Source organism: Chelonoidis abingdonii, chromosome 22 (assembly GCF_003597395.2).
Source record: "Chelonoidis abingdonii isolate Lonesome George chromosome 22, CheloAbing_2.0, whole genome shotgun sequence".
Taxonomy (NCBI): Eukaryota; Metazoa; Chordata; order Testudines; family Testudinidae; genus Chelonoidis; species Chelonoidis abingdonii.
Window position 1 is genome coordinate 3,382,260 of NC_133790.1, and position 13,330 is coordinate 3,395,589.

Consider the following 13,330-nt stretch of genomic DNA (forward strand, 5'->3'; position numbering starts at 1 on the left):
AACAGGCTCCAGCCACCAGCCCCTCAGCCCCTCCCCCGGCTCCCAGCCCCCTCACTCTCTGAACCCCGCTCCCCTACAGTCTCTCCCCTCCCTCCCGCGGTGCTCCCGAGCCCCCTCCCCTGACCTCTCACCCTACCGCTGACCTTTCCCCTCTCCTGACCCCAGCCCCTCGCTTTCCTTCTCTCCCTAGAATGTTTCACACCAGCCAGGGCAGCGGCCGGAACGAACCACTGGGCTCCCGGGAGAGGGTAGGCGCCCGGCTCCCCCAAGCCGCTCGGGGGCCAGTCCCTGGCCCCGCTAGCGAGCCCATGGAGTGGCCAAGTTACCCCTTACCGCCCCCCCCTTCTAGCAGGCAGATGGACCCTTCCTTCCCTCAGGCTCGCCCATTGCCTGGCAGAGGAAAATACACGGATGTGGGAGCTCTTCCCCCGCCCTATCAGGACATTGGTTTCGCCTGAAGGCTCTGTAACCAAGCGGGAGGAGCGACTCTTCCTAGTACTTCTGTGCCGCCGAGGTCACCGTTTTGGCTGAGGGTAATCACGCACTGACTCCCCGGCCGCCATCTTGAGGTAGGGCAGTGTGAGGCTCCCACAAGCCATTTCGGCTGCCATCTTTGGTGAGGGCAGCAATGCTCTCCTATCTGCAGACACAAAGCGTGCGTGACAGCAACGTCCTTTCTATCCGTGCGTCTCATGTTGCCATCTTGGAAGAGGGCAGCTGGCCAGCCTGTTGCGGAGCAGTGGTTCAGACCATTGGCTGTGGTATTGTGTCTCCATCACTGGCCAGTGCCTTGTTGCCTCAGAGATAAGTGAGGGTGCCCTTCATGGCCCTCAGATACTTTACTATTAGGTGCTTTATACATAAGATGGCAATAGAGAACTGGCTGGATAAATGGGTGTGCAGTCTGGGGACAGCTAGATAAATGGGCAAGTATGGAGACAGACTGATGGATAGATCAGTACATGTCTATAGATTGGGCGACGGGTAAGTAGGTAGGGAGTTAGATGCCATAGGGTGAGACAGCTAATACATATCATATGGTCAGTTGTGCAGATGTGTACATTTGCAAGCAGACCTCCCCCTCCCCATTCTAGCCACCTATTAACTGGCTGCTAAGCTACAGCAAGAGGGTGGATTCTCTACTCTTCTCTCCACCTAGTGCAGGGGTTCTCAGACTGGGGGTCAGGACCCCTCAGGGGGTCAAGTGATTATTATATGGGGAGTCACGAGCTGTCAGCCTGCACCGCAAAGTCCGCTTTGCCTCCAGCATTTATAATAGCATTAAATACATAAAAGAATGTTTTTAATGTATAAGGGGGGGTCGCACTCAGAGGCTTGGTATGTGAAAGGGGTCACCAGTACAAAACTCTGAGAACCCCTGACATAGTGGTTACAAATGATCAGACAGATGACCCTCAAGGTGAAAGATGGCAGCACTGTTAACACTTACAGTTTTATGGTAAGTCTTGCAATATTTTTTTTTAACTTTAAGGTCCAGCTCTTGGAAACAACTGAATACATGAGAATTCCAGCTGTCATTTTTAATAAGTTAGTTTTTAGCCCTCATGGTTAGTGAGGAAAGCTTGAAATTGTGAGCCAAGTGAGCCCTAACAGCCTGAAAACCAGAAGACAGACTCTAAAGTTCATTGCTAATTTTTGCATCTCATTATTTTTGGGGTCTAACAATATTTGAACAGTTGGGCTTGGTACTGCTGTATAGGCAAAGGCAAGTTTATATAGTAATTATATAAATTATACAGTCCTGTCTGGGATGGTTTAGTTGGTGTTGGTCCTGCTTTGAGCAGGGGGTTGGACTAGATGATCTGAGGTTTCTTCCAACCCTAATCTTCTATGATTCTATGGTAGAACCTCCCTACTTTACTCTCCTCTTTCTTTGCCATGTGCTCCTGCTTATGGCGGTAGACAGAGCATCTCAGAGAGGGAAAAAGGTTAGGGGGACTAGCTTGGCCTTGAGTCAGCCTTTCCACCCATCAGTCTGGTCTCAGACACCCACTCCCTTCCTGACTGCAATTATGGTGCCCCTGTGCCTTGGTGACAAGGAGCCTGTAGCATTTGCCCCTGTGCATGATCAAATGTTGCTCTAACAGCACACAGCGTTTCCTTGGGAGCAGTGGATGCATAGGTTGTAATTTGTATCTCTAATGTTAAAGTAGACATGGGAGGGCTCTGAGGCTGGTCTGGTTCTGGGCCTGTTTCTGCCAGGAGCTAAAATGGTCTCCAAGCTCGCTCCAGCCCTATCCATGCCAGGAAGTAAGATGGCGGCCGCTGCCTAGGCGGCTTCCCTGTCACGTGAAGTCTGCTGCCTGGCTGGTGAATGGCGCTGGGGGCGTAGCGAGCGGTGCTGGCGTACGCCTGGGGCGGCCCCTCAGTGGGACCCGTTAGAGCGGCAGGAAGAAGCGGCGCCCGCCCGAGGCTGAGGCAGGCGGCCTCCACCCGCGCCAACATGTCGAAGCGGCTGAGGAGCAGCGAGGTCTGCGCGGACTGCAGCGCTCAGGGTAGGAGCGGGCGGGGCTGAGGGGGATGGGCGGCCCCGAGGAGCCCCGTCCCTTGGGACTCTCGCTCCGGGGCCTTCCCCACGGGAGCCCGGGGTCCTGAGTTCGCCCCGCCCGGCCCTAGGCCGAGCCCCCGGGGGGCTGCGTGGCCGCGGGCCCTGCCCTAGGCTCACGCCCCCCTGGGCAGCCGGTGGCGCAGGGCAGCGGCGGGCGCCTCGGGGTGCGAGCGGAAAAAGCCGCCCAGGGTGCGAGGAGCAGACAGGAAGCCCGGTGCAGAAGTCGTGCAGGAGCTGTGCGCTCCTCGCAAGTGACAGCGGTTGCTCTGGAGCAAAGAAACAAGCCTGGTCTTTTCCTTTTCGTCTGTGTGAGAGGAGTGTCCTGCCCGGGGCTGGAGCCTGGGTGTCCCCGTTTCCGGCCTGTAGCACCCTGGGACCCTCTCTGCTTCCCGCCACGAACTGTGCTGCGTGCCCCGTTTGAAAACCATTGTCGAGCCTGGCTGGCCTAGGACTGTGGCTGACACAGGTTGCCAAGCATGGTCGCAGCTAGTCTGGTGTGTTCTAGTGTGGACATGGTCTTTTGAAATACCTTTGGTGTATTCTGAGCAGCGTCTGTGTTTGTAGAGTGTAGGTCACAATAATTGGGGCCTCTGAGCACTATTGGAATATAAATATTGATATAGACTGACATAAACAAGAGAGAGTTTCTAGAATGGTTTCTGATAACTTGCCTGTACGCTGAAAATGGTTTTAAACACTTTCTAGTTTGGGCAAGGGCCATCTGGCCAAATCACAAAACTAGAAATCAATAGATGTGGGTGCTGCTAGCTCAATCAGTGTGTATCACTTTTGGTGCGTCACTTCCCCGTTCTGTGCCCCTGTGAAATGGGAATAATAATACTGTTCTACCTCTTGAGTATTGATGGGCTTAACTCATCAGGGTTTGCAGTGGGTTTTAATTTGTTGGATAAATGGATGGTATGGTAGAAGTGCAAAGTATTAGTGTTATTCTGACACTACATCACCCAGACTTCAGAGAAACATAAATTAGTTATTCACTTACCAAAAAAAAAAAATTAAATGTAAATAAATATATGGAGATATACCTATCTCATAGAGCTGGAAGGGACCCTGAAAGGTCATTGAGTCCAGCCACCTGCCTTCACTAGCAGGACCAAGTACTGATTTTGATCTAGATCCCTAAGTGGCCCCCCTCAAGGATTGAGCTCATAACCTTGGGTTTAGCAGGCCAGTGCTCAAACCACTGAACTATCCACCCCATTGAAGTTGCAATTGTGGAACAGGGTAGCCACCTTTCCATGCCCTTCCAGAATGTGGACTTAAAAGTCCCAAACTGAAATGTTAAAAAACTAATTTCTGAGTTAAGGACTCCCTTTTTATGTCACCATGTACAGTACTGCTATTACTAAGTAAAAGCAAATTGTTTTCTTTAAATTAAGTTGTTGTTCCTGTCTCATTTCTTGACATTTCAGTCCTCCAGTTATTCTCTAGAGCAAGAATTACAGCTTTAAAATGATGCTTTGGTAAAGTTTCTTTATCTTGAGGAACCATCTCTAGAAACAAGAGGTTGTAGCTCATTCAGCCACTGACATTTCCAGAGAAGGAAGTGAAAGGGCATATTGGACCACCAGCTTGTTAGCCATGGGAAGTTGTTTGGGTGTGTGCTTGGGGGCTGTTTAAATATCAGTACTATTGTAGTCATTCACAACTTCAGTTTACTATCAATTTCAAGTTTGAAACATGAGTTGTACAATGATACCAACATCATTTAAAACAAAATTATTTGGTGGCTCAGCTACTAACATTTAGATTGTAAATTGTTTGGGACAAGGACTGTCTCTTTTTTTTGCATGTTTTTAGATTTTTAGCTGCAGCGGTTTAAATAGGTTTGTGAGGGGGCAAGGCTGTAGCAGCCAAGTTCAGAGAGAAAACTTGTAGGTAAGCAAGATAAGATGAAAGTCTGAATGAAAATTCATGTGTTGTGAACAAAGAGGGAAAGCCAGATGAGAGTGTTTGTGTATATATATGAATCAGCAAGATTTAGACATAGTCTGGTAGACTGGAGAGACTGGAAGGATGGTGGTGGTGTCCCTGGTGATGGACAGCTGAGGGGAAAAGGGTGGCCTTTCAAGGCAGGGAGTGTGTGGGGTGACAACAGACAATGACTTAAAGTTTTGGGAACCATTGTTCTAGACCCTTAAACAACCCGCAAATCCCTTTCATTAAAATATCAAATCTTGCGAACCTCTTTTCCTCCCCTGCCCCCAAAAATGAATATTTTCTCCTTTGCCTGAGCATAAATTATAGAAGTAGTGATCTTGGAAATAATTTGATTTTTTTATTACACTCTTATTATACACTATTTATTATATTATTTATTTTATTACATTATGAAAACAGCAACACTCTTCCAAGATTTCATTTTTGTAGCTTATATCACTTCGATTAAGCTTCGTACATGTTTCATCAAAGAGTACCAGACGTGAAACAGCATGAAGGTATTTAAGAAGCCAACTCAATACAGAGTTCCTCCCACAAGCGTTCGAGTCTTGAGCAGTCCAGGCAAACAACACACGACTACAACAAAGCTTAAACTTGTTCTGCCAGAAAGTCATGGTCTCGGGGCTTGGGCTGCCGTGCCCAGGGTCCCTAGGGACGGTTCAGTCCACCATTACAGAATTTTTTTTTCTGAGAACCCCCTGATACATTTCACGAACCCCAGTTTGGGAACCACTGGTCTAGAATGAAACTTCTAAGTCTGCGAAGTTACACCTTACTCATCTCACAATTTTAGGTATCAAGTTTAAAAAATAAAATGTCTAACATAAAATTTGATGGAAAAACATTTAGTGAGATAAATCTGGTAAATTGGCATACTTATATAATGTAAAGAATTTGTTGCATTGCTAATTCCATGAGTGAACTTTCATTTAAGGAGATACAGTCCAGATACATTACCCTTTTAAACATGTTTCCATACATAATGTTTATAATCCAACAGAATATTAAAATGGGAGAATTTTTAAAAATTGATTTACTTTTTGTGTTTGCTGTTCCTTTTTACACTTTTTTTTCTGTTTAGATCAGGGGTTCTCAAACTAGGGGTCGGGATCCCTCAGGGGGTCATGAGGTCATTACATGGGAGGTTGCAAGCTGTCAACCTCCATCCCAAACCCCGCTTGCCTCCAGCATTTATAATAGTGTTAAATATATTAAAAAGTATGTTTAATTTATTAGTGGAGTCGCACTCAGAGTTTGTGATGTGAAAAGAGTCGCCAATAAAAAAGTTTGAGACCCAATGGCTTAGATGTTTATTAAAGACTTTATTTCATAGTCAGTTTCACTTCCTGACTATTCAGTCAGTGTATTGTGGGTATGCCAAGCCATAGCAGTGTTGCCAAAGCATAACCATGAAGCATAATCCTGTGGGATTTGTTGAAGATAGGTACAGTTTTCCCAGGATAGGGCTTCGGTGTGTTCAGGAGTTTATCGTCCATGTCCATTCATTATGCCTGTACTGCAGAGATTGGATGAGAAATTGAATCATAGAATCACGGGACTGTAAGGGACCTCAAGAGGTCATCTAGTCCAGTCCCCTGCACTCATGACAGGACTAAGTATTATATAGACCATCCATGATAGGTGTTTGTCTAACCTGCTCTTAAAAAATCTTCAGTGATAGAGATTCCACAACCTCTCCAGGCAATTTATTCTAATCCAATGATTGCCCTACACTATTTCTAATGTTTTAATTTGTTGAGGTTTGTAAAACCTAAAGTATAGCTTTAAACTATGATGGATGCATTTAAAATCTTTCAGAATAGTGGAAATGGTAACATTTCCACCAATAGGGTATCACTCTAACAAGGAATGCCTCTAAAATGTTACACATTTTAAGGGTGTGCACTCTATTTGACAGTGTCCCTTTACACATATTTCATGCTTCTTTTATATCTGTGTGTGAGTGATCTATAATTTTGAAGGCTGTGTTCAGAGAAGAATTGTGCTTCATCAAGTCAAGTTAAAATAACATTGAAGTGTTAGCTTTTAGCATACGATTGTTCATAATATACCATATTACTGCTAAGTTTAGAAATCACATCAAATTTGTTGTGCTACCTTGAAATATGTTAATTTCTACAAATTCAGATATCTTGGTCTCTTATAGCACAAGACTCTTGATTTGTAAACTCAATAAAGCAATTTTGTAAGTAGATTTAAACATTAAACTAGCATCAGAGGGAAAAAAAATCTGTTGACAGATGTTGCTCTTCTAACATTACTTTCATTTTACAGTTGAACTAAATTGAGCTCAGAACTTGGGTAATTCCTTATGAGCTTGCACGAGGAATGACTCTGAGGGCATGTCTACACTGCAGTTAAAACCCCACATCTGGCCTGTACCAGCTGACTCAGTCTCAGGCTATGGGGCTGTTAAATTGTGGCGTAGACATTTGGGCTCAGGCTACAGCCTGGGCTATGGGACCAAGGAATCTGAGCTGCAACCCTGAGCCCAAACATCTACACTGCAATTAAACAGCTCCTTGGCCTGAGCCTTGCCTGAGCCAGCTGGTACAGGCCAGCGCTGGTGTCTAATTAAAGTGTAGACATACCCTAAGACACCACAATTTTGTCAGTAGTGAGTGATATTATCTGCTCTGTTTTAGTGATGCTCAATAAAACTACTCAAATATTTAAATGGTCATGGTAAAAAAAAAAAATTAACATTAAATTATTTACCTTTCTTACAAATAACATAATAAATTGTTAAAACTGAAGAATCTCCACAATCAATTTTACTTTCCTCCATTGTAATTTACTCTCTGCATTTTATTCAGCTTGAATAGAAAAACTAGTTTAGTGAGTTTCTACTTGCTTTTGCTTGAGAGGATTCCTGCACTAGTCCAGTGTTTTTGTTTTGCAATCTGAATTGCCCTGTCTAAGTTGGCTTTTTGGGCCTCTTTTTGGCATCTTTCCTGCAAACCATTATGCAAATATGTAACTGTACTTATGAATAGTCCCATTAACTTCAATAGGGCTACTTATAAAGATGAAGTTATACACATATATAAGTATTTGGAGGATCGTGGCCTTAGGGGCTAACTGGGAAACCATAATTTGGAAGTTTTGTTTTAAAAATATTTAAAAACATATGCGTTTTTGTTTTTTCATTTACATCTGCTCAGTAACAATTCTTTCTAAGGAGTACCCGAGCATCATAAATAGTCTTTCATTCTCAAGCCGTTGTGATTCATAGTATATTTGTGTTTTGTGCTGTGATGTATTTGTTAGGCCAGTGATCCTCTCAAAAGAAAGACTGGAATTAATCACTAGACTGCAATGCACAGAAACTCTGAACGTCCCAAAGTTTTGGAATAGTAATATAAGACTGGAAGGGACTTTTGAGAGGTCATCAAATCCAGCCCCTTGTATTGAGGCAGGATCTGTAAACCTAGACCCATCCCTGCAGGTGTTTGTCCAACCTGTACTTAAAAATTTCAGTGATGGGGATTTCACACCCTACCTTGGAAGCCTATTCCAGAGCTTGACTAACCTTATAGTTAGAAAGTTTTTCCTAATATCTAATTTAAATCTCCGTTGCTGCAGATTATGACCATTACTTCTTGTCCTGCCTTCAGTAGACATGGAGAACAATTGATCACAGTCCTCTTTATAACAGCCCATAATGTAATTGAAGACTTATCAGGTCCCTCCTCAGTTGTCTTTTCTCAAGATTAAACATTCATATTTTTTGGACCTTTCCTCATAGGTCAGGTTTTCTAAACTTTTATAATTTTTGATGCTGTCCTCTGGACTCTTTCCCCTTTGTCCACATCTTTCTTAAAGTATGGTGCTCAGAATAGTACAAAGTACTCCAGCTGAGGCCTCACCAGTGCTGAGTAGAGCAGGACAGTGACCTTCCGTGTCTTACATACAACACTCCTGTTAATACTCCTCAGAACAATATTAGCAGTTTTTGTAACTGCATCACATTGTTGACTCATATTCAATTTGTGTAACCCTCAGATCCTTGTCAGCAGCACATGACCACCTAGCCACTTATTTCCCTTTTTTTTTATTTATGCATTTGATTTTTCCTTCATAAGTGAAGAACTTCATGGTTATATTTACTGAATTTCATCTTGTTGATTTTCATATCAATTCTCCAATATTTCATGGTTGTTTGGAATTCTAGTCCTGTGCTTCAAAGTGCTTACAACTCCTCCAGTAGGGATGTAAATATCGGTTTAAAAAGTTAACCAGTTAGACAAAATTATATCGTTTAACCAGTTAACCATTAACTGAGGTCACTCTGGCATGGCTGGGGCTGGGTTCCTGCTGGCCTGGCCAGTGCAGGGCCGCGAGGATTAACAGTAACTGTCGGTTAATGGTAAGCCTAATGCTTACCGGTTACATTTTTACATCCCTATCCTCCTCCTTGCTGTTTTTCTACAGATTTTATAAGCAGACTCTCCACTCCATTAGCCTAGTCATTTAATGAAAATATGGAATAGTATTGGACCCAGAACTGACTCCTGTAGGTTTCGCCCTCCCAGTTTGATAGCGAACCATTGATAAGTACTTTTTGAGTATGGTCTTTCAACCTTTTGTGCTCCCATCTTATAGCAATTTCCCCTAGACCACTTTTCCCTAGTTTGCTTATGACAATGTCATGTGGGACTGAGAAGCCTTACTAAAATGAAGATATCACATCGACCACTTCCCCCCATCTCCTAGACCAGTAACCCTGTCAAAGAAGAAAATCAGGTTGGTTCAGCATGATTTGCTCTTGACAAATCCATGTTGGCTAGTCTTTATAACCTCATTATCCTCTAGGTGCTTACAAATTGATTGTTTAATAATTTGTTCCATTATCTTTTTAGGTGTCGATGTTAGACTGATCTATAATTCCCCAGGTCCTCTTTGTACCTATCATTAAAAAGGGAACAAAATATTCTTTAACCTGTGATTTCCCTATTTTGGCTTGTGTTCCTTTTTCCTTGGTGTTTATATTAATTGTGTTAAATATCTGGTCACCATTAACCTATTTAGTGAAGTCTGAAGCAAAATAGGTATTGAACACCCCTGCCTTCATGATGTCATCAATTATAAGTTCTCCTTCCCCTCTAAGTAGAGGATCTACACTTTCCTTTGTCTTTCTGTTGCTCCTAATTTATTTAAAGAACCACTTATTGCTTTTTATTTGACATATCCCTTGCAAAGTGTAACTCATTTTGTGCCTCAGCCTTTCTGATTTTGTCCCTACATGTTTATGCTATTCTTTTGTACTCCTCCTTAGCAAGTTGTCTATATTTTTTACTGTTTGTAGGATTCCTTTTTGATTTTCAGATTGTTAAAGAACTCTTATGGAGCCACATTGGCTTCTTGGATGTTAACAGCCTTAATAAAGTTAGGGCTTTGTGTGTAAAAGCAAAGCAAACAAAAAAGATAGTTTAACTTCTGTATGTTAATGAAAATAGAGTCTAGGGTGAGCAGATTTGGAGTTTACCTGTACTGAATTTTTCAACAACATGAATGAGGATTCCAGAATTAATGTGCGTGGCTTTTCCCTACCTGACACCAAATGGTTAATGTCACACACACATCTGCTAAACTGTCAGGTGCACCAGGATTCTATTATAAAGCTTCATTTGTGCTGCTTAAGTGTATTAAACATTATGGAGTAAATTGTCACCACTGCAGAATGTATTGGAGTTACTACCACACTTAATCCTTCACTTCTTGTGTAAGTTATTTTTTTCCTGGCCTGCCTTTCTCTTGATGTAATTAATAATTGTTAATTCTAGCTTCTTAAATGCCTTAAAATAATACTTTGCATTCTATAGCAAAGTGCAAGTATTTTGTTCTTCTTTGACATAATGTGATTTCATATGTGCTTTGCCATTATACTTCCTGTTTTGTATTATTTTACAAATTCACTTTTCAAACTTGATCACATCATATTTCTTGTTTTGAATTACTCTGTAGTGTTCCTGTAAGCATATTTTGGCCTATCTCTCTGGCTTCCTTGAACATCTTTCCAGCAACATGAACTTACTTAACTGTGGCTAAAACTAGGCGTTGTCTATATACAGAGTTTCACCAGTTTAATTTTGTGTCTGTTTAAAAAAATAATTCAGTTAAACTGTGTGCGCACAGGATTTTGCACTAATTAATTCAATTTTTAAACCTGGTTTATATCCATTTAGTTTAACTCACCACTTCCTACCTCACACTCACATCACTCTGGAAATTTCCACCACATACATCTGACAAAGTGGGTATTCACCCACGAAAGCTCATGCTCCAATACTTCTGTTAGTCTATAAGGTGCCACAGGATTCTGTCACTCACATCAGTGTCCTTCAAGCCACTTGAATTTAACTAAATCAGATGAAGGTTATAGTTTATAAGGCCAGAACGGTTCACTGTGATCCAGTCTGACCACCTGTAAGGCAGGTTTAAATTAAATTAACAGGGTTCATGCAGCTTTTTGCACAGTCTATCTAAATCTGTTTAAAACAGCACCTTTAGGATACGTCTAGACTACCCGCCGTATCAGCGGGTAGCGATCAATTTCTCAGGGATCGATATATCGCGTCTCATCTAGATACGATATATCGATCCCCCGAATGCGCTCCTGTTGACTCCGGAACTCCACCAGCGCGAATGGAGGTAGCGGAATCGACGAGGGGAGCTGCAGACGTCGATCCTGCACTGTGAGGACAAGAGGTAAATCGATCTAAGATACTTCGATTTCAGCTATGCTATTCACGTAGCTGAAGTTGCGTATCTTAGATCGATTCCCCCCACAGTGTAGACCAGTCCTTAGTTAAACTAGTGCAATTCTGACTATAATGAAACTCCTCAGCCCTTTCCTTTCCTTTCCTTCTCTGCCTCCACTCCCACACACTCAGTCAGAACCCATTATCTTCCCTGTCACTCAGGCCTGTAATCTGGGGGGCTTCTTTGACGTCTCCCGCTTCCTTGCCTAACACATCCAGGTGTCGTCTAAATCCTGCTGCTTCCTCCCGAAACACTTTACAAAATCAAACATTTTCTTTGAGTCCATGTTGATAACTCTCATTTAGACCCTTAGCATCTCAGGATTTAATGATTATGTCCACCTTCTCTCTGGTCTCTAACACAGAAGCAGCTAAGAACATCATCTTGGCCCATCACTTTGATTGTGTCAATCCCCTGTGAATCCTTCCATTGACTCTCCTGTTTTCCACTGCATCACATTTTAACTCTGTTCTTATCACATCACTCCCTACACTCTGCCAATTACTCAAGGCCTTAAATGCTTATTTGTCATCTTCTGCCACAAGCTTCTGCTTGCTTTTGTCCATACTGCTCCTCATGCATAGACTGCACTCTCTGAACTATTCAGGGAGGCTACTGTCTTCTCAATATCATTACTCTTGTACTCTCCCCTCTTGGTAGTTCCACTTGCAATATTTTGTTTCAAATCATGTTGCAGGCTCTTTGGGGCAGGGACTGTCTCCTGCTGTGTGTTTTTTACAGTGCCTGAGATTGATTGTGTTCTTTGGGTGCAACAGCAATAAGAATAGTTACTATAGTTCGCAAGCAGTATGCATATGGTCTTTGTGCAGTAAACTATGCCCTGTTAAAAATGTTCTCTAGTTACACAGATATTCTAACATCTGTCCAAGATGCGATGTGGGTATATTTTGTTTAGTGTGTATACTGCTTTGAAGTGTCCACATACAAAATATTCTGTCAGTATAAGCTGTAGTGATGTTCAGATAAGGATAGCTGTAGGAATCGACATATTCATATTTACTTTTCTCTTTAAACTGTTTAAATTTTATAGCCCTTGCTATTTTGAGCAAAAACTTGTTTCTGTATAGCTGATAGAATATTAATTCTCTGAAAACTGACACATTCTGGTAGTCCACTTGCTGGCTTTTGGTCTTTTGAAACTTCGTACTATCTGAAACATAACCGTAAGTACTTGAGTCTGAAAATCCTTGGAAGTAACAGTACAGTAGCCAAGCTTAAATTAAAAAAGAGTCTTGCTTTTTATCTAAAACAAAGTTTATGTAAACATAAGAAACAAAGGAGGTCTTTTATATTTTGGAAACTTCTAATGTATCTGAAGAGAGGAGAAACACGAGGAATTGAAATGTTCTATTTAAAAATTCAGTACTTAAAAATATATTGCCGTTTTCACTGATTTTATGTTGAAGAGCATGCTGGTATCAAAAAGCTTAGTTTGTTAATTAGTTCTAATTATACTGAATGATCCTGTAAATTAACTGGCATGAATTAGCTAAATAGCACAGATCATCATCATTACCTTTTTTTGAGCTTTGTTCTTGACCAGATGGGTTTACTGTGAAGACAAAAACCTTGTTTAAACATCTAATCTTAAAAAAGTGGTGTAAGTGAAGAATCCCATTGGCACATGTCTTGGGGGGATAGTCTTTCTTTAAAACTTGACACAGCTTTATTTTTAGTGGTGAAACTAGCTAAACTGTAAATAATAATTGTATTGGTTTTACTAAACTTGTCTTGCTTGCACTACCACTGAAAGGAAACAGCATCTCTGACCTCGGGCTAAATTGCAGCTTGTTTCATGTGATGCTAAAGATGCTATGTAAAATACATAATCCACTTCAAAAGAGTGACATGTACATTCAGTAAAAAGTGTGTATTTCCCATTCCCCCTAACCTTTGTGCGTTTGTCTGTTAGTTTGTGAGCCCTTCAGGGCAGGGACCATTGTTTCTTGTCTGACTTGAAAGTGCCTTGCATATAGTAGGGCATTACCATAA

General features: G+C 42.1%; 1 protein-coding gene across 9 annotated transcripts in view; it reads left to right on the forward strand.

The window, feature by feature from the left end:
• The first annotated feature begins 1,492 nt into the window (after positions 1-1,492).
• GIT2 (GIT ArfGAP 2) overlaps positions 1,493-13,330 on the forward strand; it is a 56,227-nt gene continuing 44,389 nt past the window's right edge. For 6 of the 9 annotated variants that reach the window (XR_012654700.1, XM_075059837.1, XM_075059833.1 and 3 more), the window contains exon 1: positions 2,306-2,516. Coding sequence is in view for 8 of the 9 variants with exons in the window: in XM_075059837.1 (XP_074915938.1) it covers positions 2,465-2,516 (52 nt within the window). In the remaining variant the exon portion in view is untranslated. Of the gene's footprint in view, positions 2,517-13,330 lie in introns of all 9 variants that reach the window. The other 3 variants (XM_075059835.1, XM_075059832.1, XM_032805451.2) reach the window with 3 other exon arrangements.